We start from the raw sequence: 22,142 nt of genomic DNA on the forward strand, positions 1-22,142 counted from the left end.
GGCTTAGGGGAGAAAGTGTCTAACTCTGAGGCATAAGGTTGTCTCCTGCATTTACTGTACGTTCCCCTGACTTTCTGTGTGTTCCCAGTGGATGGTCACAGTAGAAATGCCTGCATGGAGAGACAACATTAATTTGAGACACTGCATGCAGTAGTGGAGGCTGTTCTCATGAGAGAAGCAGATTGATCGCTCTTCACACACTGAAAAATTACATTTTCGTTATTCAGAGAGAATAACTGTGAACAATGACCCTACTAAATACAATTCCATATTTGTATTGTGCTCCCTGCATTAATAATTCCTACACTTTGTAGTGGGGGAACCTTAAGAGGCACCAGCAGGAAACCCAAGTGTGGATACTGGTTATCCATCATTGTTCCTTAATGCAATGAGAGCCAGGATAGGGAGTCCATACTGAAGGGAGTACCCCATTCATCCAGCTGCTTGAAATCAGAGATGGGGGGAGGGAAACAACCTTTTAGGAAGACATGTGCTGGGAGAAACATCCCAACTAGACCATACTTGGCCCCATTGATAGCAGCTCAAGAGAAACACCTGTGCATTCCCAGCACTGGAAAAAACAAAACAATGTTCAGGTCTCACTTAGTGCTCCAAGAGGACTAATTCCCTAAAGATGAGGAAAATTGTCAGCAAAACTGATTGGGAGGAAAAATATAGACAGAAAAATATGAATGAATATTGATAATTCTTTGATAACATTTTATTAGATATCAGAAAGCTCACAATTCCAGAGTCAACAAAATGAACAACTTTGGGTAAAAACTTAGTTTAGTCTAGAAATGTAAGTAATGCCAATCACCAACAGGGTTTATGCAGAACAGATATTGTTAAATAAACCTGTTTTCATCCTTTTATGAGAGTACACATTGGTTGTGGTGGATCAAGCGAACAACGATGATGCGACAAATCTTAATTTCTCAGAGGCCTTTGATTTAGTAGTGGAAAATACTGAGTTGGTGAGTTGGAGCAGTGAAAGGATTTTACCTCTGCACATGGGATTGGGGAAACAAACTGCATCCAGTTCTGGGGTCCACATTTGAAAAAAAGATTTTGAAAACTTGGAGACGGTGCAGAAAAGAGCCACAAAAATGATTAGAGGATAGAGAAAATGATAGATTGTTAGACTTGAAGGTATAGATCTCTTAACTTATCAAAAAGATGATCAAGTGGAGACTTTCATGGGGAGAAAATCATGGGTAATAACAGGCTCTGTAATATACCAGAGAAAGGCTGAGTGAGACCAAAGCGCTGGAAGCTGAAGCCAGGTAAATTCCAGCTTGAAATTAGGGCCAAATATTTAGCAGTGATGGTGATTAACCATTGGGACACACTGAGAAGGGAAGTGTTGGATTCTCCAATTCCCCAAGTTGTCAGATCCAGACTGGATGTTGTTTTCTGTAATTAAGATTGCTTGAAGGGTTGTTTACACTTAAAATGCTACAGCGTTACTGCCATAGCGCTTCAATATAGACACTACTTACACAGATGGAAGTGTTCTCCCTCAGCACAGGTACTCCCCAAGAGGTGGTAGCTAGGTCGATGGAAGAATTCATCTCATGCTGTCTACACCAGCGCACAGATTATCCAACACGTTCTTGGAATGTATTGGAAGGACTTTTTTGTTCCAGAAGCTGGAGAAACCTACTTGGAGAGAGGCTTTTCTAGACTTGATTTTGACATATAAGGAGGAACTGGTTGGGAATTTGAAAGTGGAAGGCAACTTGGGGGAAAGTGATCATGAAAGGAGAAGACTGAGGGGGAAATGATAACAGTTTTCAAATACATAAAAAGTTTTTACAAAGAGGGAGAAAAAATGTTCACCTTAACCTCTGAGAGAAGACAAGAAACAGTGGACTTAAATTGCAGCAAGGGAGGTTTAGGTTGGACATTAGGAAAAATGTTCCAAAAATGCAAATGCAATGTTCGGTTATATTAGCAGAAGTTGGAGTGGGTTAGGTCTCAGTTGGAGTTATGTGTTTAATTAACAGAAAGGATGTAGAGAACCTGGAAAGGATCCATAGGCAAATAATGTTACACAAGGGATGGAATGCAAGCAGTATGAGCAAGCCAAGGGAACCAGTATGTTTATTTGGAAAAGAGGAGATTAATGGGGGACGACATCATAGTGGTCTTCAAATACTTGAAATGCTGCCATAAAAAGGTGGAGGAAAGTTTTTCTGTCTTACCACAGACGGGCAGGACAGGAGGCAATGGGTTCAAATTCCAGCACAGCAGATTTAAATTAAATTTCAGGAAAATCTTCCTAACTTTAAGTACAGGAGGCCAATGGAACAGACTCCCAGGGAAGTCATGGAAGCTCCCTCTGTGGAGGTTTTCCAAAGACATGTGAATAGCCACCAGTCTTAGATGACTAAAACAAAACAAATCCTGCATCTTGTCAGGGGATAGATTAGCTGTCCTTTGTGTTCTCTTATAACTCTATGGCTCTATCACTCTATGATGTAAAATCCTAGTGTAGACCCAGTCTTAGTCACAAACACGTCTTTCGGCTTAATACGGAGGTAACAGAGTGATATTTAATGGGCCCGTGTTTTATAGGAGGTCAGACTGGATGATCAAATGGTCCCTTCTGACCTTAAACCCTATGGATCTATTGATAAAGAAAGTAGATCAGGCATTTATATTTAATGTGTCTCATAATATGAACAAGGGAACATTTAGTTAAATTGAAAGTCTGAACATATAACATTGAGAAAAGAAAATTGCTACCATAATTCCTATTTGGCCTGTAGAACTCCTTGCTACATACATTATTGGAGTGAAGAGCATAGAAAAATGGGATTCACAAATGGATTGGCCATTATAGGTGGTCCTGCTGGCATCACCTTTAGTTAAGGCTGTCTCACACCTTCCATCAGAAGAACTCATTTCCAGTTGCTTATAAATTTGCCAAATTTTTGGAGTTTGTTCTGAAATATCACACATTGGGTGTCTACTTCAAGAAGAATTTTATTTTTTTTTTAGATTCAGGCATAACATTTCAGCCGACTTCTCGAATGAAGCTAGGAGAAATATGTGTTATCCATATTGAAAAAATTTCATTATTGTTCTAGCGAGGAGCCCTTGCACCGCCAAGATTTGCAGCAGATAAAAGTCAGGTAACAGCCTCTGTCCCTCTGCCACATTAATAGACAGAATCATGAAATGCAAGTGGAGGGAGTGACAGTGTCTGTGCATTAGCACACAGTTGGCTCCTGACATCTGCACTCAGTTCTTGCTCCAAGGGGAGTTTTGCCTCACTGGGGCCTGAGCAAAGTACGGGCCCTGGTCTCAGAATTTGGCCTTGTATTGCACATCTACTAACATATTTCATCATGAAGGATTCACTCTGCCACTGAAATGCACCACATTGGGGCTGGAGTCCATCAGTTGGGATGAGCAGGGTGCACAGAAAAGAGTGACTTTTTGGCCAGTGATTCTTTAGCAAATTCATCATTTATGGCAAGGGCCCTGGGATGTTCCATGGTTGTGCAGAGAGGAAAGAAACACAGACTTACTCTCTATCCCACCACACCCACGTTGCAGAAGGATTGTCGATCGGGTGAGCTCCTCAGCAAGAGATGGGTACCTGTGAATACTGAGATGGAAGTGTCTTCCCTGGGAATCCCCCTCAGGTATCTGTGACCGACACCGCTCTGAATCCAGCATCTGCAGCAGCATCCGATGCTGAGAGCCAACACAGAGTGTGCACAGTTTATAATATAGCTCTGTGTAATCCCAGGGGGGTTCGATCAGACTCTAGAGGACAAGGGCGCATCTGAATGTAAACAGACTGTGGACAAGCCTGTGTCCACTTCTGTGCTAATTATCCAGCTTTAGAAGTAAACAGTAATTAAGGGACCTTCCCAAAGGGAGATGAGAACTCCTGGGCTCTATGCTGAGTCAGAGAGGAATTGGCTGCTCTGTACGTTTGTGTGCATATCTTTAAAAATTAGAGTTGATGAGTAAAAAAAAAAAACTAGGGATAATGCCTAACTCTCCAGAGGATCTGATGTCCTGTAAATTCTCAGGATAGATGAGTAGATAGTAGACAGAGAGATCTGGAGAAAGTTGACTAAGAAGAGACACAAGCACTTACAGCAAAAATATGGAACTGTTGCTAAGGGATCAGAGATCAGTACTTCTCATGAGTAACTATCATTACACTGTGCAGCGTCTTTCATTGACGGATCTTGAAAACCTAACAAAGGAAAGTCACTATGATCCATCTCCATTTCACCAATCTGTAAACTGAGGCACGGGGAGATGTGACTTGTCCAAGGTCACAGAGACATGGGCTGACAGAATCCAACTGTCCTGACTTCCCTTCCATAACCACGGTTTCTCTGTCAGTAAGTGACCACATGACAACAGGGAAATGGCCTTACGGTCTTGCAGGGCCTGTTCACTGGGACAGGGTGGAAAGGAATTCCATGGATTGCAACATAGAGCTCGGGACCGCCGTGCCCTCTGACAAACCAATCTGGGCCCCCTCTCACACTGTCATAGACCAGGGGTCGGCAACCTTTCAGCAGCAGTGTGCTGAGTCTTCATGTATACACTCTAATTTGAGGCTTCGCGTGCCGGTAATACAGGGCAGCAGCGTGCCACGCCAGCAGCAGATACTGAGTGGGGCTGCTGCAGGGGGGTCCCTGGCTGGCAAGGGGCCAGCAGCAGGAACCCCAGAGCGGCGGCGGGCTGACCACCACCGCTCTGGGGTTTCCACCACCAGCTCCTTGCCAGCTGGGGTCTCAGCCCGCTGCCAGCCTGGGGTTCCTTCCCCCAGGCCAGCAGCTGGCACTGAGTGGGACCGGCAGCAGGACCGCGGCTGGCAGGAGCTGGCGGTGGAAAACGCAGAGCTCAGCCCGCCCCGCGTGCCATGAAAAATCCGCTCGCGTGCCACCTTCGGCACGCGTGCCGTAGGTTCCGACCCCTCTTATAGACTAACGGATGTATTGGAGCACGAGCTTTCATGGGTGAATGTACATGCATCCGACGAAGTGGGTATTCACCCACGAAAGCTCATGCTCCAATACGTCTGTTAGTCTATAAGGTGCCACAGGACTCTTAGCTGTTCTCACACTGTGAGGCTGTGACAAGCTTTAAACATCTTCAGGTCTTGCACTTACACAGCCACACACAGTCAAGGACACACCCAGCTGCAGCTACATGAATGATTTCACTAGCCAGCCATGAAACTACAATAGAGAGGCTCCAACCAGTTCCCCAGCCTAGGACCCAAGAGCTGTACCGTCTTGCCCTGGCCAAAAGCCTGTCTAGTGTCAGTTTATTTCCCAGCCTGCCCCTCCCTCAATGTGGAGAGGACAAAGCAGATTTCCCTTTTACGTTTCAAACAACATCCTGTATTATGGAAAACAATATAAACCAGATTTATTAATTACAGAAAGATCGATTGTTTAAGTGATTATAAGTAATAGTGTAAAGAACAAAGTTGAAATCTGGGAAATAAACAACATCACAATCTAAGTTCTATACACTAGACAGGCTTTGAATCAAACAGTGTGTCACCCTGATGGTACAAACAATCCTTCCATGCACAGGCTAGAAATCCCTTCAGCCTGGGACCACAGCCCCAGTTCAGTCCCAGGTTCTAACGTCTTTCGTGTTCAGTTTTGTGGGGAGTGAGGCCAAGTGATGATGTTGCTTCCACATGTTATAGCTTCTGCCAGGTAGAGGGAGCTTCATTATTCTAAGCAAAAGTCCCCAGCACAGTGAGTGGAAAAGTCAAGAAACAAGATGGAGTCCAGAGTCACAGGAGCTGGTCACATGCCCTCCATGCTTGCAGAACATTAGGAACAAAAATAAAATATGCATACTAATAGGTTAATCATATTCAGCAAATCATAATTTTCCATTGATGTCTGACATGACATATTTTATATACATTGTAAAAATCACATCATAATCATATCATCATGGTAAATATGGGGCCGCCAGGGTGTTGCTTTGGGGAACAGAGAATCACACCTTCCTCCTTAGTTCACTGCAGGAGTGTTAGTCACTGACTGATGCAGAAGAAGTGTGCTCAAGGCTCCCTTTACTTTTGGATCATAAAACTCCCAAGTGTTGCAAACATTGTTATCCACAGGTGGTCTTGCAAACGTCTGTGTACCTTTCAACACTTTATAGCCTAGTGATCTCAAAAGTCAGCTAGTGTGCTTTCTGTGCAGCATTGTTGGCCATTGTGCTTTTCCAAATAGTGGTAACTCAATGGATGGATCATCAATGCCATGAGGTACTGTGCCTCAGTTTCCCCCTCCAGACTGCATACCAGGTTTATTATCATTTCCTTTCTGTGATAAACTTTGGGCTTTGAACAGGTGTTAGCTGAGAAGCAATAGCACTCTCAGCTATCTACGTGACACCACTGATTTTCTGAGGAAACTACAATGCATTGGTGACCTTCCAGAAAACACCATCCTAGCCATCATGGATGTAGAGGCTCTCTACACAAACATCCCACACACTGATGGAATACAAGCTGTCAGGAACAGTATCCCTGATGACGCCACAGAACAACTGGTTGCTGTGCTCTGTGCCTTTAACCTTACACACAACTATTTCAAATTTGATGACAATATATATCTCCAGATCAGTGGAACCGCTATGGGCACCCGCACGGCCCCACAATATGCCAATATTTTTGTGGCTGAGCTGGAACAACGCTTCCTCAGCTCTTGTCCACTCACGCCCCTTCTCTACCTACGCTACATTGATGACATCTTCATCATCTGGACCCTTGGGAAGGAGACTCTGGAAAAATTCCACCATGATTTCAACAGCTTCCACCCCACCATCAACCTCAGCCTGGACCAATCTACACGGGAGGTCCACTTCCTAGACACCACGGTGCAAATAAGTGATGGTCACATTAACACTACCTTATACCGAAAACCTACCGACCGCTATGCCTACCTTCATGCCTCCAGCTTCCATCCCGAGCACAGCACACAATCCATTGTCTACAGCCAAGCACTGAGGTACAACCGCAACTGCTCTAACCCCTCAGACAGAGACCACCACTTACAAAATCTCCATCAAGCATTCTCAAAACTACAATACCCGCACGAGGAAATAAGGAAACAGATCAACAGAGCCAGACATGTACCCAGAAGCCTCCTACTGCAGGACAAACCCAAGAAAGAAACCAACAGGACTCCACTGGCCATCACATACAGTCCCCAGCTAAAACCCCTACAACGCACCATCAGGGATCTACAACCCATCCTGGACAATGATCCCACACTTTCACAGGCCTTGGGTGGCAGGCCAGTCCTCGCCCACAACCTGCCAACCTGAAGCATATTCTCACCAGTAACTGCACACCGCATCATAGTCACTCTATCTCAGGAACCAATCCATGCAACAAACCTCAATGCCAACTCTGCCCACATATCTACACCAGCGACACCATCACAGGACCTAACCAGATCAGCCACACCATCACTGGTTCATTCACCTGCATGTCCACCAATGTAATATATGCCATCATATGCCAGCAATGCCCCTCTGCTATGTACATCGGCCAAACTGGACAGTCTCTACGGAAAAGGATAAATGGACACAAATCAGATCTTAGGAATGGCAATATACAAAAACCTGTAGGAGAACACTTCAACCTCCCTGGCCACACAATAGCAGATCTTAAGGTGGCCATTCTGCAGCAAAAAAACTTCAGGATCAGACTTCAGAGAGAAAGTGCTGAGCTTCAGTTCATCTGCAAATTTGACACCATCAGCTCAGGATTAAACAAAGACTGTGAATGGCTTGCCAACTACAAAACCAGTTTCTCCTCTCTTGGTTTTCACACCTCTACTGCTAGAAGAGGGCCTCATCCTCCCTGATTGAACTAACCTCGTTATCTCTAGCCTGCTTCTTGCTTGCTTATATATACCTGCCCCTAGCAATTTCCACTGCTTGCATCAGAAGAAGTGGGTATTCACCCACGAAAGCTCATGCTCCCAAACGTCTGTTAGTCTATAAGGTGCCACAAGACTCTTTGCTGCTGGTATGACATCTTGTTGATTACTCCTAGTACACCTCTACTCTGATATAACACGACCCGATATAACACAAATTCGGATATAACGTGGTAAAGCAGTGCTCTGGGGGAGCAGGGCTGCACACTCCAGCAGATCAAAGCAAGTTTGATATAACGCGGTTTCACCTATACTGCGGTAAGATTTTTTGGCTCCTGAGGGCAGCGTTATATCGGGGTAGAGGTGTATGTCCGAAAGGTTTTCCTCAAAATCATGCAAAAAACTTTCCATAAGTTTACCATCAGTACCAAATTTTTATCCTAAGATTTACCATTAGCAACTAACTTTTCATTCTGAGATTTAACAATAACACCAAACCTTTTATCACAGGAAGGCATTTCCAACTATTTTTATTGTACCAAGCCTTGTGTTTGGACAGTTTGGTTTGTTCAATACTCATTGTGTCTTTCAACTGCTTCCTAAACCTTAACATGTGTTTAACTACTGGGTTTCCTTTCCTTTCCCTCAGTGTGTCCTTCAATAGGGATCTCAGTCTAAGATCGTCTTTGGGGCTTGATATGCCAGGGTCCGGTGAGATAAAGATGTAAAAGGACTTCCCATGTTGGCTAGGCTCCTGTGGAGCTGCTTCCCAACCCCAACATATGGCAATGCAAAAAATCCACCCATTCTTCACCTTGGTCACTGACTAATGTGGAGGCAGAGTGCTGAAGACCCTCTTTAGATTTTGAACATTTGAGTCCGGAGTGTTGCAAAACATTGTAATTGTAGTGTTACATATAGGTGTTCTTGTAAATTTCTGTGTACCTTTTAAGACTTTATCAGAGGGGTAGCCGTGTTAGTCTGGATCTGTACATGCATCCGACGAAGTGGGTATTCACCCATGAAAGCTCATGCTCCAAAATGTCTGTTAGTCTATAAGGTGCCACAAGACTCTTTGCTGCTTTTAAGACTTTGTAGATCAGCTCTGTGATCAAAAGTCTGAAAATGTGTCTTCTCTGGGTCGCTAGAAAAACCTCTTTGTATCTTTGCACATTGTTAACCATTCTGCTTTTCCAAATGGGGATATATCAATAGAGATATTCATCAAGTCATGAGACAATGTGCCTCAGTTTCCAATTGCATACAGCTGACCAGGTTTATCATAATTTCCCTGCTGTGATAAGCTTTGACCCTGTTTACAGGTATTAGCTGAGATGCAGTATCCCATAGGGCTTCTTGTTTACTACTCCTAGTGTTAGACTCACAATAGAGGTCTCCTTACGGGATGGGGAGCAGGGAGATTCCAGACACAGTCTTGGTGTATAATACTCTAAGTGCTCTTTATTGATTACAAAACAAACTTTACTCACTTTACATTCACACCCCAAACTATACCAGAGTCAAAAGGTCAGAATGATCCTGATGGCCAGTCGAGATTCCTTTCGATCATAAGATAATTAGATGTGGGGAGTTGGCGAAAACCACATCTATATCTAAACGGGGCTGTGGATCAATAAACGTCTCCGATTAGTGGAAATCATAGGCAACCATTTATAGTCCATTCTGTCTTGTCATCGGTTCTTTGCCTTTGTTTCCTATGACTTCTACACACACAATTGCAATGAGACAATCTAGGGCGGGCTGCCATGAGCTAAAGGGGGCCATTTCCTCCAATTCTTACATAATGTTATATCAGTTCAGCTGGTGTTGTTTCCTTTTCTACTGATTCTCCATATTTTTCTTGGAACATAACAAGTTTGTTTTTGCACATATAGTTCTAATAGTTCTCGACCTTAAATGTGCATATTCATGTCAAGCACACATCATTCATACCAGGCCTCAATAAAATATAATATATTATATATATACCAACACTAGTATGTCCAAAAGCCTTCCCCAAAAATCATGAATGGTACAAGTTTCCATAGGATTTACCATTAATACCAAATTATTTGTTATAAGGTTTACCCTTAGAAACAAACTTTGCATCATGATATTTACCAATAATATCAAATCTTTTATTACAGGTAGGCATTTTCACATATATTTATTACACCACACTTTCTGCTTGGACAGTTTGGTTATTGAAAATACATTTTGGCTTTCAACTACTTCTTGAACCTTAACATATGTTTAGCTACTGGCTTTCCTTTCCCCTCAGTGTCCCTTTCAGTGGGCATCTCAGTTCAAGGTCATCACTGAGTACTTGGTATTCTAGGCTCCGATGAGTTAAAGATGTAAGAGCACTTTGCATGTTGGCTAGCCCTCACTGAAGCTGCTTCCCAACCCAGGGTTATGCCCATGGAAAAAATTCACCCTGCACTTGGGCTTTCATTGTGATCCCCACTCCAAACACTTTTCCTAGATGGTTCTGATGGTGGTGTGTGCTCTCTGAGCAAAGTGTTGTGCCTTCTCCCAGCACTTCTTTCACAGCTGCTTTCTGTGTCTTACCAGAATTTCCTCCTTCTCTCTGTAAGATGGATCATTAACATTTTCACAGACAACCATTTATTCAGTGGGCTGTACATCCTGTCTTAAAGCTGAGGGAAGAGGCAGATATGGAGGAGGGTAAGGGTAGGGTCCAGAGTGACCTAGACTAATTGGAAGATTGGGCCAAAAGAAATATGATGAGGTTCAACAAGGTAACAGAGTCCTGAAATTAGGATGGAAGTCTCCCATGCACCGCTACAGGCTGGGGACAGGCTGGCTAAGCAGTATTTCTGCAGAAAAGTACCAGGGGACTACAGTGAGTGAGAAGCTAGATATGAGTCAGCACTGTGCCCTTGATAGCAAGAAGGCAACTGCCATATTGGGCTGCATTATTAGAAGCATTGCTGGCAGATCGAGGGAAGTGATTATTCCCCTCTAATTGGCACTGGTGAGGCCACATCTGGAGCATTGCATCCAGTTTTGGGTCTCACCACTACAGAAAGGATATGAACAAATAGGATAGAATCCAGCAGAGGGCAAAAATATGATTAGGAGACTGGGGCACATGACTTATGAGGAGAGGCTGAGGGAACTGGGATTGTTTAGTCTTCAGAAGAGAAGACTGAGGAGAGATTTGATAACATCCTTAAGAACATAAGAACATAAGATCATAAGAAAGGCCGTACCGGGTCAGACCAAAGGTCCATCTAGCCCAGTATCTGTCTACCGACAGTGGCCAATGCCAGGTGCCCCTGAGGGAGTGAATCTAACAGGCAATGATCAAGTGATCTCTCTCCTGCCATCCATCTCCATCCTCTGACGAACAGAGGCTAGGGACACCATTCTTATCCATCCTGGCTAATAGCCATTTATGGACTTAGCCACCATGAATTTATCCAGTCCCCTTTTAAACATTGTTATAGTCCTAGCCTTCACAACCTCCTCAGGTAAGGAGTTCCACAAGTTGACTGTGCGCTGCATGAAGAAGAACTTCCTTTTATTTGTTTTAAACCTGCTGCCTATTAATTTCATTTGGTGACCCCTAGTTCTTGTATTATGGGAATAAGTAAATAACTTTTCCTTATCCACTTTCTCAACATCACTCATGATTTTATATACCTCTATCATGTCCCCCCTTAGTCTTCTCTTTTCCAAACTGAAGAGTCCTAGCCTCTTTAATCTTTCCTCATATGGGACCCTCTCTAAACCCCTAATCATTTTAGTTGCTCTTTTCTGAACCTTTTTTAGTGCTAGAATATCTTTTTTGAGGTGAGGAGACCACATCTGTACACAGTATTCGAGATGTGGGCGTACCATGGATTTATATAAGGGCAATAATATATTCTCAGTCTTATTCTCTATCCCCTTTTTAATGATTCCTAACATCCTGTTTGCTTTTTGACCACCTCTGCACACTGCGTGACATCTTCAGAGAACTATCCACGATAACTCCAAGATCTTTTCCTGACTCGTTGTAGCTAAATTAGCCCCCATCATGTTGTATGTATAGTTGGGGTTATTTTTTCCAATGTGCATTACTTTACATTTATCCACATTAAATTTCATTTGCCATTTTGTTGCCCAATCACTTAGTTTTGTGAGATCTTTTTGAAGTTCTTCACAATCTGCTTTGGTCTTAACTATCTTGAGTAGTTTAGTATCATCTGCAAACTTTGCCACCTCACTGTTTACCCCTTTCTCCAGATCATTTATTAATAAATTGAATAGGATTGGTCCTAGGACTGACCCTTGGGGAACACCACTAGTTACCCCTCTCCATTCTGAGAATTTACCATTAATTCCTACCCTTTGTTCCCTGTCCTTTAACCAGTTCTCAATCCATGAAAGGACCTTTCCTTTTATCCCATGACAGCTTAATTTACGTAAGAGCCTTTGGTGAGGGACCTTGTCAAAGGCTTTCTGGAAATCTAAGTACACTATGTCCACCGGATCCCCCTTGTCCACATGTTTGTTGACCCCTTCAAAGAACTCTAATAGATTAGTAAGACACGATTTCCCTTTACAGAAACCATTTACTTGGATAACCTTCAATTACTTGGAAGGGGGTTCCAAAGAGGAAGGAGCTTGGCTGTTCTCAGTGGTGGCAGATGACAGAACGAGAACCAAAGGTCTCAAGTTGCAGTGGGGGAGGTTTAGGTTGGATATTAGGAAACACTATTTCCAGTGCTTCACCACTCTCCTGCTTAACTGTCAGGCATTAATGAAATGTGCTAGGTCTCTTTATTCACAGGTGAAAGAGGCACTACCTAAGGCTCCTGAGCAGCCCTGCCATTCATTGGAAACAGGGGTCCATCAACGAAAGACCGTTCTAACCTTGTGCTGGAAAGGCCCTTACCAAGTCTTGCTGACTACCAACACCGCTGTGAAGTGTCAAGACCTGACGGCCTGGACCCTCGTGTCTCACTGCAAAAAGGCCCCACTGCCTCAAGATGATGCAGCTCTGACTACTGATCAACCTCTCTCTCTTTCTGATACCTCTTTCCCTCCTGGACAATGAGAAACAAAGTCAAGGTGAAGTGCTAGTAACCTCTCCCTTGTCCACTAACAGAACCATCATCTAGCCAGCATCTGTTAAAGATACCAAACCACTACAGGGTGACATGATAGTGTAGACGGGTCGGACTCCTGCTGGTGACTCCGGGAATTAGCTTGTTCCAGCCCTGGAGCGCCCTCTGCAAGCCAGTGATCCGCCTGTCCTCTGGCCCCCCGTGTCCCTCCCTGGACCCCGGTGCCCTTTTAACTCGGATGCTGCCCCCTGGCAGTACCCCACCAATCTGGGTCTCTCCTCCCTAGGGAACCCCCAACCACTGTCCCACCTCACCTCAGTTTTTGGCTACTGCCCAGTCTCCATCTAGCCCCCATTCACTGGGGCAGACTGTGGTATCAGCCACTCATCATAGGCAAAGAGGTTTGGACCTGCTGCCTTGTCCTATCCCTGGGCTGCCCTCTGCAACCCTCAGTACCTGTTAGCCCTCTGCTAGGCTGCAGCCTGGGGCTTTCCAGGCTGGCGCTCCCCAGCTCCTCAGCCTTTCCCCAGCCCTGCTTCACTCAGGTATCCAGTCTCAAGCTCCCTGCAGCCAGGCCCTTCTCTCTCTGAAGGCAGAGAGAGACTGTCTTGGCTTCTGGCTTCCCTGGCCTTCTTATAAGGCCCTGTTGCTCAGTTTGGGGCGTGGCCCCAGCTGCAGCCACTTCCCCAATCAGCCCAGCTTTTAGGGCCGCAGCTCTCAAGCCCTGCCAGGCCGCTTTTAAATCTCTCAGGGCAGGAGCAGGTGTCCACCCTGCTACAGCTAGTAACCTCTCTCCTGCATGACCCTGCACCACAACTCTACCGGGAAAGAAGAAGGAACACTCACTCTGCCAAAACTGCCAAGATCCAGGGATTCCTGACTACAAAAGACATTAAGAATTGGCCTTGGTGGAGGAGACGGAGTATTGTAAATTGGCAGGGAGGAATTTGGAGGGACCGTGATTGGGAGTCTGGGGTTGAGTGGTGGGCTGGGCTAGGCTCTGCACTTATGGACAAGTACCATCAGGCTGTACTGCCCTGCCTAATTGGCTTCTGGATGATGAATACCAGAAGTGCCTTGTTGCCACAGAACTGCCCCCACCAGCTCCTCCACAACCACTACCTCCCAAATATCAACAATCCCATGTATTCAGATGGGACTCAATGGCCAAGGCCTTCACACCTTAGTGATTTATTTAAATATTGTTTGGAAAAATTATTTTATAAGGTTCAGAGTATCTCATACAAGCGAAAGATTGAGTGGAAAAGATATGGGTCAGTAGAGATAGAAGTGTATGAGATCACTACAAACAAGCTTCAAAAATCCATCATTGAGATTAGTGGGTTTCATAACGGGATTGACATGATGGCCGTTCCCAGAGCCTGCAATATACTGGAAGGAAGGGGTCCTCATTGTTATTTGCTTACCCAAGTAGTAAATGATCAAACTCACACTCAGAAAGTGTGTTCCACTGATGGCAATTTTACCTGTACTGAAGTAATCCCGATAACCAGTAACTTAACCTGCACCATATTGCAGTATTCCCCTTCTGATGCCCTTAATGGTGAAGCTTCTTGGAGCTATATGAGAATTGTTTACCAACAAAAGTGGTATGACACTGTACCAAAGAGAGATGTGCTAGGGTATCGATGGACAATAGTTAATGCCACACTAGGGATTGTAACATTCACACTGCCATTATCCAGTTTTCAGGTCACCTCTGTATACCCTAATTTCTCCAAGGGGGCTGCCATTTGGTTAGTAGAGCAAAGGGTATGGATTGTCTCAAGAAGGAAAAGAGATTTGAATGCCAATAGTGCAGCAGCAATTTGGACATTTTACAAAGGCCAACAGCATGAGGAAAAACTAGGGCAGCTGGAGAAAGCCACGGGACTTATTACTGAAGCACACGTACAGGCTGGACTCGGCAAACTGCATGTTATCTCCACCCTCAGCTCCATAACCCAGGAATTGCTAACAAGGATGGTACTTAACATCACTGAGGCAGGGAAGATATTGAAGTGGGATTTGGCCTGCTCAGAGATTCAGGATTTCCTGAATGACCAGCTGATGGCCATTCGGAGTGATCTTGAGCATCAGACTTGGCACACTGCCCCTACAAATACCTCAGGGATGCCATCTGAATTGTGGCCTTGGAGACATACTTGGAGGGTTTCAGGGTGGAAATGGAGACACTTGCAGTGCTCCTTCCAAGCGTAAGGGCCGGTTGGAGGGGTGTGGGCTCCCACATACCAAATCCTGCCGGGTCCATGGGGATGCATGTGGGATTGGGTAATTAACCACGATGTTTGGGAAATTAAACCACCTGGTGAGCCTAGCCGATTTATACTCCGTGCTCCTGGAAAAACACCCAATATTTGGATAGGGATAGGAAGCCAATGGACACTCTGGCCTCTAGAACCCCCGCAGCTTCAGTGTGTACAAAAATTGAAACAAGGAGAAGTTGTCATGGTTCATGACAATGTTTGTTGGAAGATATGGGACTATGAACTACCCTGGCAGAGCACCCAATCTTTCAGACTAATGATAGCTAGAACTCTAATAGATTAGTAAGACGCGATTTCCATTTACAGAAACTGAGTTGACTTTTGCCAAACAATTTATGTTCTTCTATGTGTCTGACAATTTTATTCTTTACTATTGTTTCAACTAATTTGCCCAGTACTGATGTTAGACTTACCGGTCTATAATTGATGGGATCACCTCTAGAGCCCTTTTAAAATATTGGTGTCACATTATCTATCATCCCGTCATTGGGAACAGAAGCTGATTTAAAGGGTAGGTTACAAACAATAGTTGGTAGTTCCGCAAGTGGCCCCTCCCTCAATGTTTGTTTAAATCACTTGATGGTGGCAGCAATACCGTCCAAGGTCAAGGAAAGGAATTTGCGCCTTGGGGAAGTTTTTAACCTAATATGGTGGAATATAAGCTCAGGGGGTCTTTCATGTGGGTCCTGACATCTGTACCCCAGAGTTAAGAGTGGAGAGGGAACCCTGACAGTACCCTACATCACAAAGGAAGGAGAGATACTGGCAACATGGAGAACCACCCTAGAGCCTCTGGTGTTCAATGCTGAAAGATGGTTGGCTTCATTCTTAGGGCTGAGGAGAATCCTCGTGGGCAGGAGGATCCCCAGCCGGGCTTGCAACAATCGCTGACCAACCTGAAAAGTTTGTCACAGAAATTGCTGGCCCACCGGTAGACCAAGATGTCCTCCCTCTCAGTTCCCCTCCACTCCTCCAAAACAGACCTTGTGGCCGAGAAGAGGAGATAGAAGTCTCCCCAATGCTGTAGAAGGAATTTCACCTTACCTGTGAAATCACAAGTGTCCACCAGAAACGGTCATGCTCATCCAGCAGCACAGTGGGGGATGGTCTCGAGGACTTATGATGATTTTCTGGCTGGGCCCCTGTTATGACCCTGCGGCCCATGGAGATGGGCAAAGAGAGAGCAGACCACTGGTTTGGCGACTGTACCGGTGGTGCCGCAGAAAGGGAAAGGGAGCTGGAGGGAAGAGAGCAGCCCCTAAAGGGTCAGGGAGGGGACACAAAAAAAACCCTCCCCCTGAGGTTCATCCAAGGACAGGGAAAAATGAAGCAACCCCTGGATGGCAGCAGTATGGAAGATGGAGAGAACAAAAATGAGCAGCATTTCTCTCCACATTCCCCCCAACAGCTCCTGCCTCCGCTCTGTGACTGTGGCTAGGGTTGGGGCAGCCTGAACTGAGGGGCTCTTCTGCTGCTGCAGCCAGGGACCTTCACTTCTACTATGGCTGGAGGCTTGAACTCCTGCCAGATGAAGCTGAGGCAGTCTCAGCTCATGACTTCTGCTCCCTTCTGCCCAGCTTCTCCACATGAATCACAGGCTGATTGCCATGTTCTGTTCATTCCCTCTGAAGCACGTGGCACTGGGCACTCTCAGAAGACAGGTTACTGGGCTACATGGACCATTGGCTTTACCCAGTATGGCCATTCTGATCTTCTTATTTAGACCTCAGGTGTATATGCCTCCTGCTGTAACAAATTATTCCCCACTCTCTTCCCAGAGCTGAGACAGATCACAGGAGTCTCTCTCTGCACAGAGTTAGTAACAAAGTAAGAATAAATATTAAAAAGTTAAAACTAAACAGTCTCTCTTAAGTGACTTGCCACAAGATGTGAGAATATATTGGTTTTAGAGATGACTGGGTCGCAGCTGAGAAGGGGAGGGGAAGACAGGAGCAAGTGACAGGGGCAGGGCCTTGGGGAGAAGACACACAGAGGGGTCGAGGCTTGACAGAAGAGATGGGGCAAGATTGTAATTCCAGGGATCCAGCTACCAACAATTAGATAGGTGGCAACCCAGTGTAGTGTACATAGACTGACTCCCCAGTTCATCACATTGACACAGCACAGTAAGGACAGGGAAGGGTTTAATGTCTCTCTGTCTGTCCAGTAAGTGATTCAGGGAAGAGGTCCCAGCATTATACAAAAGCCAGCTCTGCACAGAGCTCAATCTGAAAGCCAGAGCACAAGGAGAAAACAGTTAGGTCTCTTTATGAGTAAAGAGCTGGAGCAGCCTGCCCCGGATCTGCTTGGTCCTCACCCCATAAATGATGGGATGTATCATGGGGGGCACCAGCTGGTACACACTGGTAATAAGAATGAGGAAATGTAGTGGCACATTGTGGCAAAACCGCTGAATAAGAGAAGAGAATAAATCTGGGATGTATAAAGCTGAGATGGCACAAAGATGAGAGATGCAGGTCGCAAAAGTTTTGAGCCGAGCATCCTTTGTGGGGAGGCGGAAGATGGCACGGAGGATCAGAGTATAGGACATGGCAATAAAAAACCCATCCATTCCGATCATAGAGAAAAGATTAAACAGTCCATAGTAACTATTGATGCGGATGTCAGTGCAGGCCAGCTTCACCACAGCTATATGCCCGCAATAGAAGTGGGGGATTATGTTGGTTCTGCAATATGGCCACCGCCTTGCCAGGAAGGGATAGGGCAATGCGAGTATGCCACTACGCAGCACGACAGCCAGGCCTAACTTGGAAACAACAGAGTTTGTCAGGGTCGCTGAATATCTCAGAGGATTGCAGATGGCCACATAGCGATCAAAAGCCATGGCAACGAGGATTCCAGACTCCATCACTGAGAAGCAGTGAATGAAGTACATCTGGGTGAGGCACGCACTGAAACTGATCTCCCTGGAATTGAACCAGAAAATGCTCAGCATTTTCGGTATGGTGGATGTGGACATGACCAGGTCGGTGATGGCCAGCATGCTGAGGAAATAGAACATGGGCCCATGGAGGCTCGGCTCCTTCTTCACGATGAACAGGATGGTGAAGTTCCCCAACACGGTTATGGTGTACATAGCACAGAAGGGAATGGAGATCCAGATATGGGCTGCCCCTAGGCCAGGAATGCCAAGTAGGATGAAGGTGGAGGGGTTGGTGAAGTTGGTTGTGTTCGAATCTGACATGGCTTAGGGCAGAAAGTGTCCAACTCTGAGGCATAAGGGTGTCTCCTGCATTTACCATATGCTCCCCTGACTTTCTGTGTGTTCCCAGGACCTCGGATGATGGTCACAGTAGAAATGCCTGAATGGAGAGACAACGTTAATATGAGACACTGCATGCACTAGTGGAGGCTGTTCTCATGGGAAAAGAAGATTGATCTCTCTTCCCACACTGAAAAAATTACATTTTAATTATTTAGATAAAATAACTATGAAGAATAACCCTACTAAATACAATTCCATATTTTATTGTGCTCCCTGAATTAATAAGTCCTATACTTTTTTGCAGGGGGGACCTTAAGAGGCACCAGCAGGAAACACAAGTGTGGATAGTGGTTATCCATCATTGTGTCTTAATGCAGTGAGAGCCAGGATAGGGAGTCCATACTGAAGGGAGTTCCCCATTCATCCAGTTGCCCAAAATCAGAGAGGGGAAAAAATAAACTTTTACAAGGACATGTGCTGAGAGAAACATCCCATCTAGAACATACCTCAGGGGAAAGACCTGGATGCCATTGACAGCAGCTCAAGAGAAACACCTGCTCCTTCGCAACAGTGGACAAGACAAAACAATGTTCAGATCCCCAAGATATGGGATGAAGCATAACGTGTTTGGGAATGTGTTCAGTTTTGGTCACCCAGTCTCTGTTAAGGCCTGAAAAGTCTGGGACTCTTTATTTTTCACAAGAGACAAAGATGATGACATATGTTATAGGAGAGGAAAATTTAAAAAAAATGGAACTGATTTATATTCAAATGGACAGTTCCCAACCAGTACTATCGATAGACATTTAGTGCTCCAAGAGGACTAATTCCCTAAAGATGAGGGAAATTGTCAGCAAAACTGATTGGGAGAAAAAATTTAGACAGAAAAATATGAATGAATATTGGTATTTCTTTGATTACAGCTCATCACAAAGTGGAAAGCTCATGATTCCACAGTCAACAAAGTGAACAACTTTGGGTAAAAACTCAGTTTAGTGGTAAAGTTAAGGCAGCAATTAGGGGGAGGGAAGCAATATGTGACAAAGAGGAAAAAGGGAAAATAGCTGGCCAGCAATAGAAATCAGAAGTTAAGAAAATTGATAAAGAAGGTTAAGACATCTGGGAAAACTCCATGTTTGCAGGGCTATGAATTACAAAAAGGAGGTTATTAATTATATTAAGAACAATTGAAATCCTATAAATGATTTATGTCAATTCCTGTGTTATATATAAACTATTAAAAAGGTTTTTTTTTTTTTATAAAAGAGTTGACAAGGTTAAGAAACAATGGAAAAGCTGGTATGGGATTAGTTAAAAAAAAAGTCTAGAAATGTAAGTAATGCCACTCACCAACTTAAACAGATTTTGTCAAATAAACCTGATTTCATTCTTTTATGAGAGTACACATTGGTTGATCAAGGGAAGAAGGTTGGTGCAATGAACCTTGATTTCTCAGAGGCATTTCATTTAGTAGTGGAAAATATTGAGTTGGTGAGTTGGAGCAGGTGAAAAATTTTACCTCTCCACATGGGATTGATGAAAGAAACTACATCCAGTTCTGGGGTCCACACTTGAAAAAAGAAGCTGAAAACTTGGATACGGTGCAGAAAAGAGCCACAAAAATGATTGGAGGATAGAGAAAAAGCCAGCTTGTTAGACTTGAACGTCTACATCTCTTTAGCATATAAAAAAGATGATCAAGCAGAGACTTTAATTTGGAGAAAATCATGGGTAATAACAGGCTCTGTAATCTACCAGAGAAAGGCTGAGCAAGACCGAAGGGCTGGAAGCTGAAGCTAGGCAAATTCCAGCTAGAAATTAGGGCCAAATATTTAGCAGTGAGGGTGTTTAACCATTGTTTGTTTCGTTTTCATCAAGATGGTTGGTGGTGTTTGGACACCTGAAATAGAGAATGCCAGTGAAAATGGGGTAGATTCATCTACTAAAATAGGGAAAGAACAAGTTAAAAGTTACTTGGAGAAGTTAGATGTCTTCAAGTCACCAGGGCCTGACGAAATACATCCTAGAATACTCTGAAGGAACTGAGTGAGGAGGGATCTGAGCCATTAGCTATTATCTTTGAAAAGTGATGGGAGACAGGGGAGATTCCGGAAGACTGGAAAGGAGCACATATACTGCTTGTCTATAAAGAGAGAAATAAGGGAAACCCAGGCTATTACAGACCAGTCAACTTAGCTTCTGTACCAGGAAAGATAATAGAGCAAATAATCATGGAATCAATTTGCAAACAAATAGAAGATAATGAAGTGATAAGTGACAGTCAGCATGGATTCATCAAGATCAAATCATGTCAAACCAACCTGATAGCTTTCTTTGACAGGGTAACAAGCCCTGTGGATGTAGCGAAGCAGCAGATGTGGTATATCTAGACATTAGTACAGCTTTTGATACAGTCTTGCATGATCTTCTCATTAACAAATTTAGGGGAATACAACCTAGATGGAGCTACAATAAGGTGTGTGCATAACTGGTTGAAAAAAATGCTCCCAGAGAGTAGTTATCAGTGGTTCACAGTCAGGCTCAAAGGGCATAAAATGTGGGGTTCTGCAGGGATCAGTTCTGGGTCCGGTTCTTTTCAATGTCTTCAGCAATGATTCAGATCATGGCATAGAGTGTAAACTTGTTAAATATGCAGATGATAGTAAGTTGAGAGGGGATACAAGTCTTTAGAGAATCAGATAAACATTCAAACTGATCTGGAAAAACTGGAGAAAAGGATGATTAAGGGTCTTGAAAACAAAACCTATGAGGTTAGTCTGAATACGAGAAGACTGAGGGGGGAAAGGATAACCGTTTTCAAATACCTAAAAGGTTGTTACAAGGAGGGAGAAAAAGTGTTCTCCTTAGCCTCTGAAGAGAAGACAAGAAGCGATGGACTTAAATTGCAGCAAGGGTGGTTTAGGTTAGCAGAATTATAACATGCAACATGATAGTATTCCTCTACTAGGTGAGGGCTAGGTGTGAATAACCATCAGTCTTAGATGACTAAGACAATAGAAATCCTGTTATCTTGTCAGGGGATAGACTAGCTGTCCTTTGTGTTCCCTTATAACTCTATGGATCATTCTATGATGTAAAATCCTAGTGTAGACCCGGCCTTAGTCACACACTCGTCTTTCGGCTCAATCCAGAGGTAACTGAGTGAAATTTAACGGGCCTGTGTTTTACAGGAGGTCAGACTGGATGATCAAGTGGTCCCTTCTGACCTTAAACCCTATGGATCTATTGATAAAGAAAGTAGATCAGGCATTTATATTTAATGTGTCTCATAACATGAACAAGGGAACATTTAGTTAAATTGAAAGTCTGAACATATAGCATTGAGAAAAGGTAATTGCTACCATAATTCCTATTTGGCCTTTAGAACTCCTTGCTACAAACATTATTGGAGTGAAGAGCATAGAAGACTGGGATTCACAAATGTATTGGCCATTATAGGTGGTGCTGGTGGCATAACCAGGGGGTGACAGTGTCTGTGCATTAGCACACAGCTGGCTCTGACATCTGCACTCCGTTCTTGCTCCAAGGGGAATTTTGCCTCACTGGGGCCTGAGTAAAGCATGGGCCGTAGACTCAGAATTTTGCCTTGTACTGCACATCTACTAACATCTTTCATCCTAAAGGATTC

At 44.3% G+C, this 22,142-nt stretch overlaps 1 protein-coding gene across 1 annotated transcript; it reads right to left on the reverse strand.

Moving 5' to 3' along the window:
• Window positions 1-17,524: 17,524 nt before the first annotated feature.
• LOC120394201 (olfactory receptor 52E4-like) lies at window positions 17,525-18,472 on the reverse strand. The gene has a single exon (XM_039518434.1). The coding sequence runs from the start codon at window positions 18,470-18,472 to the stop codon at window positions 17,525-17,527; it is 948 nt and encodes a 315-aa protein (XP_039374368.1).
• Between the last annotated feature and the right edge of the window lie 3,670 nt (window positions 18,473-22,142).

The sequence above is a fragment of the Mauremys reevesii genome, unplaced genomic scaffold (genome assembly GCF_016161935.1).
Source record: "Mauremys reevesii isolate NIE-2019 unplaced genomic scaffold, ASM1616193v1 Contig42, whole genome shotgun sequence".
In the NCBI taxonomy this organism is placed as follows: Eukaryota; Metazoa; Chordata; order Testudines; family Geoemydidae; genus Mauremys; species Mauremys reevesii.

Excerpts from the sequence above, each read along its gene's own strand:
- LOC120394201 (XM_039518434.1), bottom strand. The coding sequence starts at position 18,472 with ATGTCAGATTCGAACACAACCAACTTCACCAACCCCTCCACCTTCATC.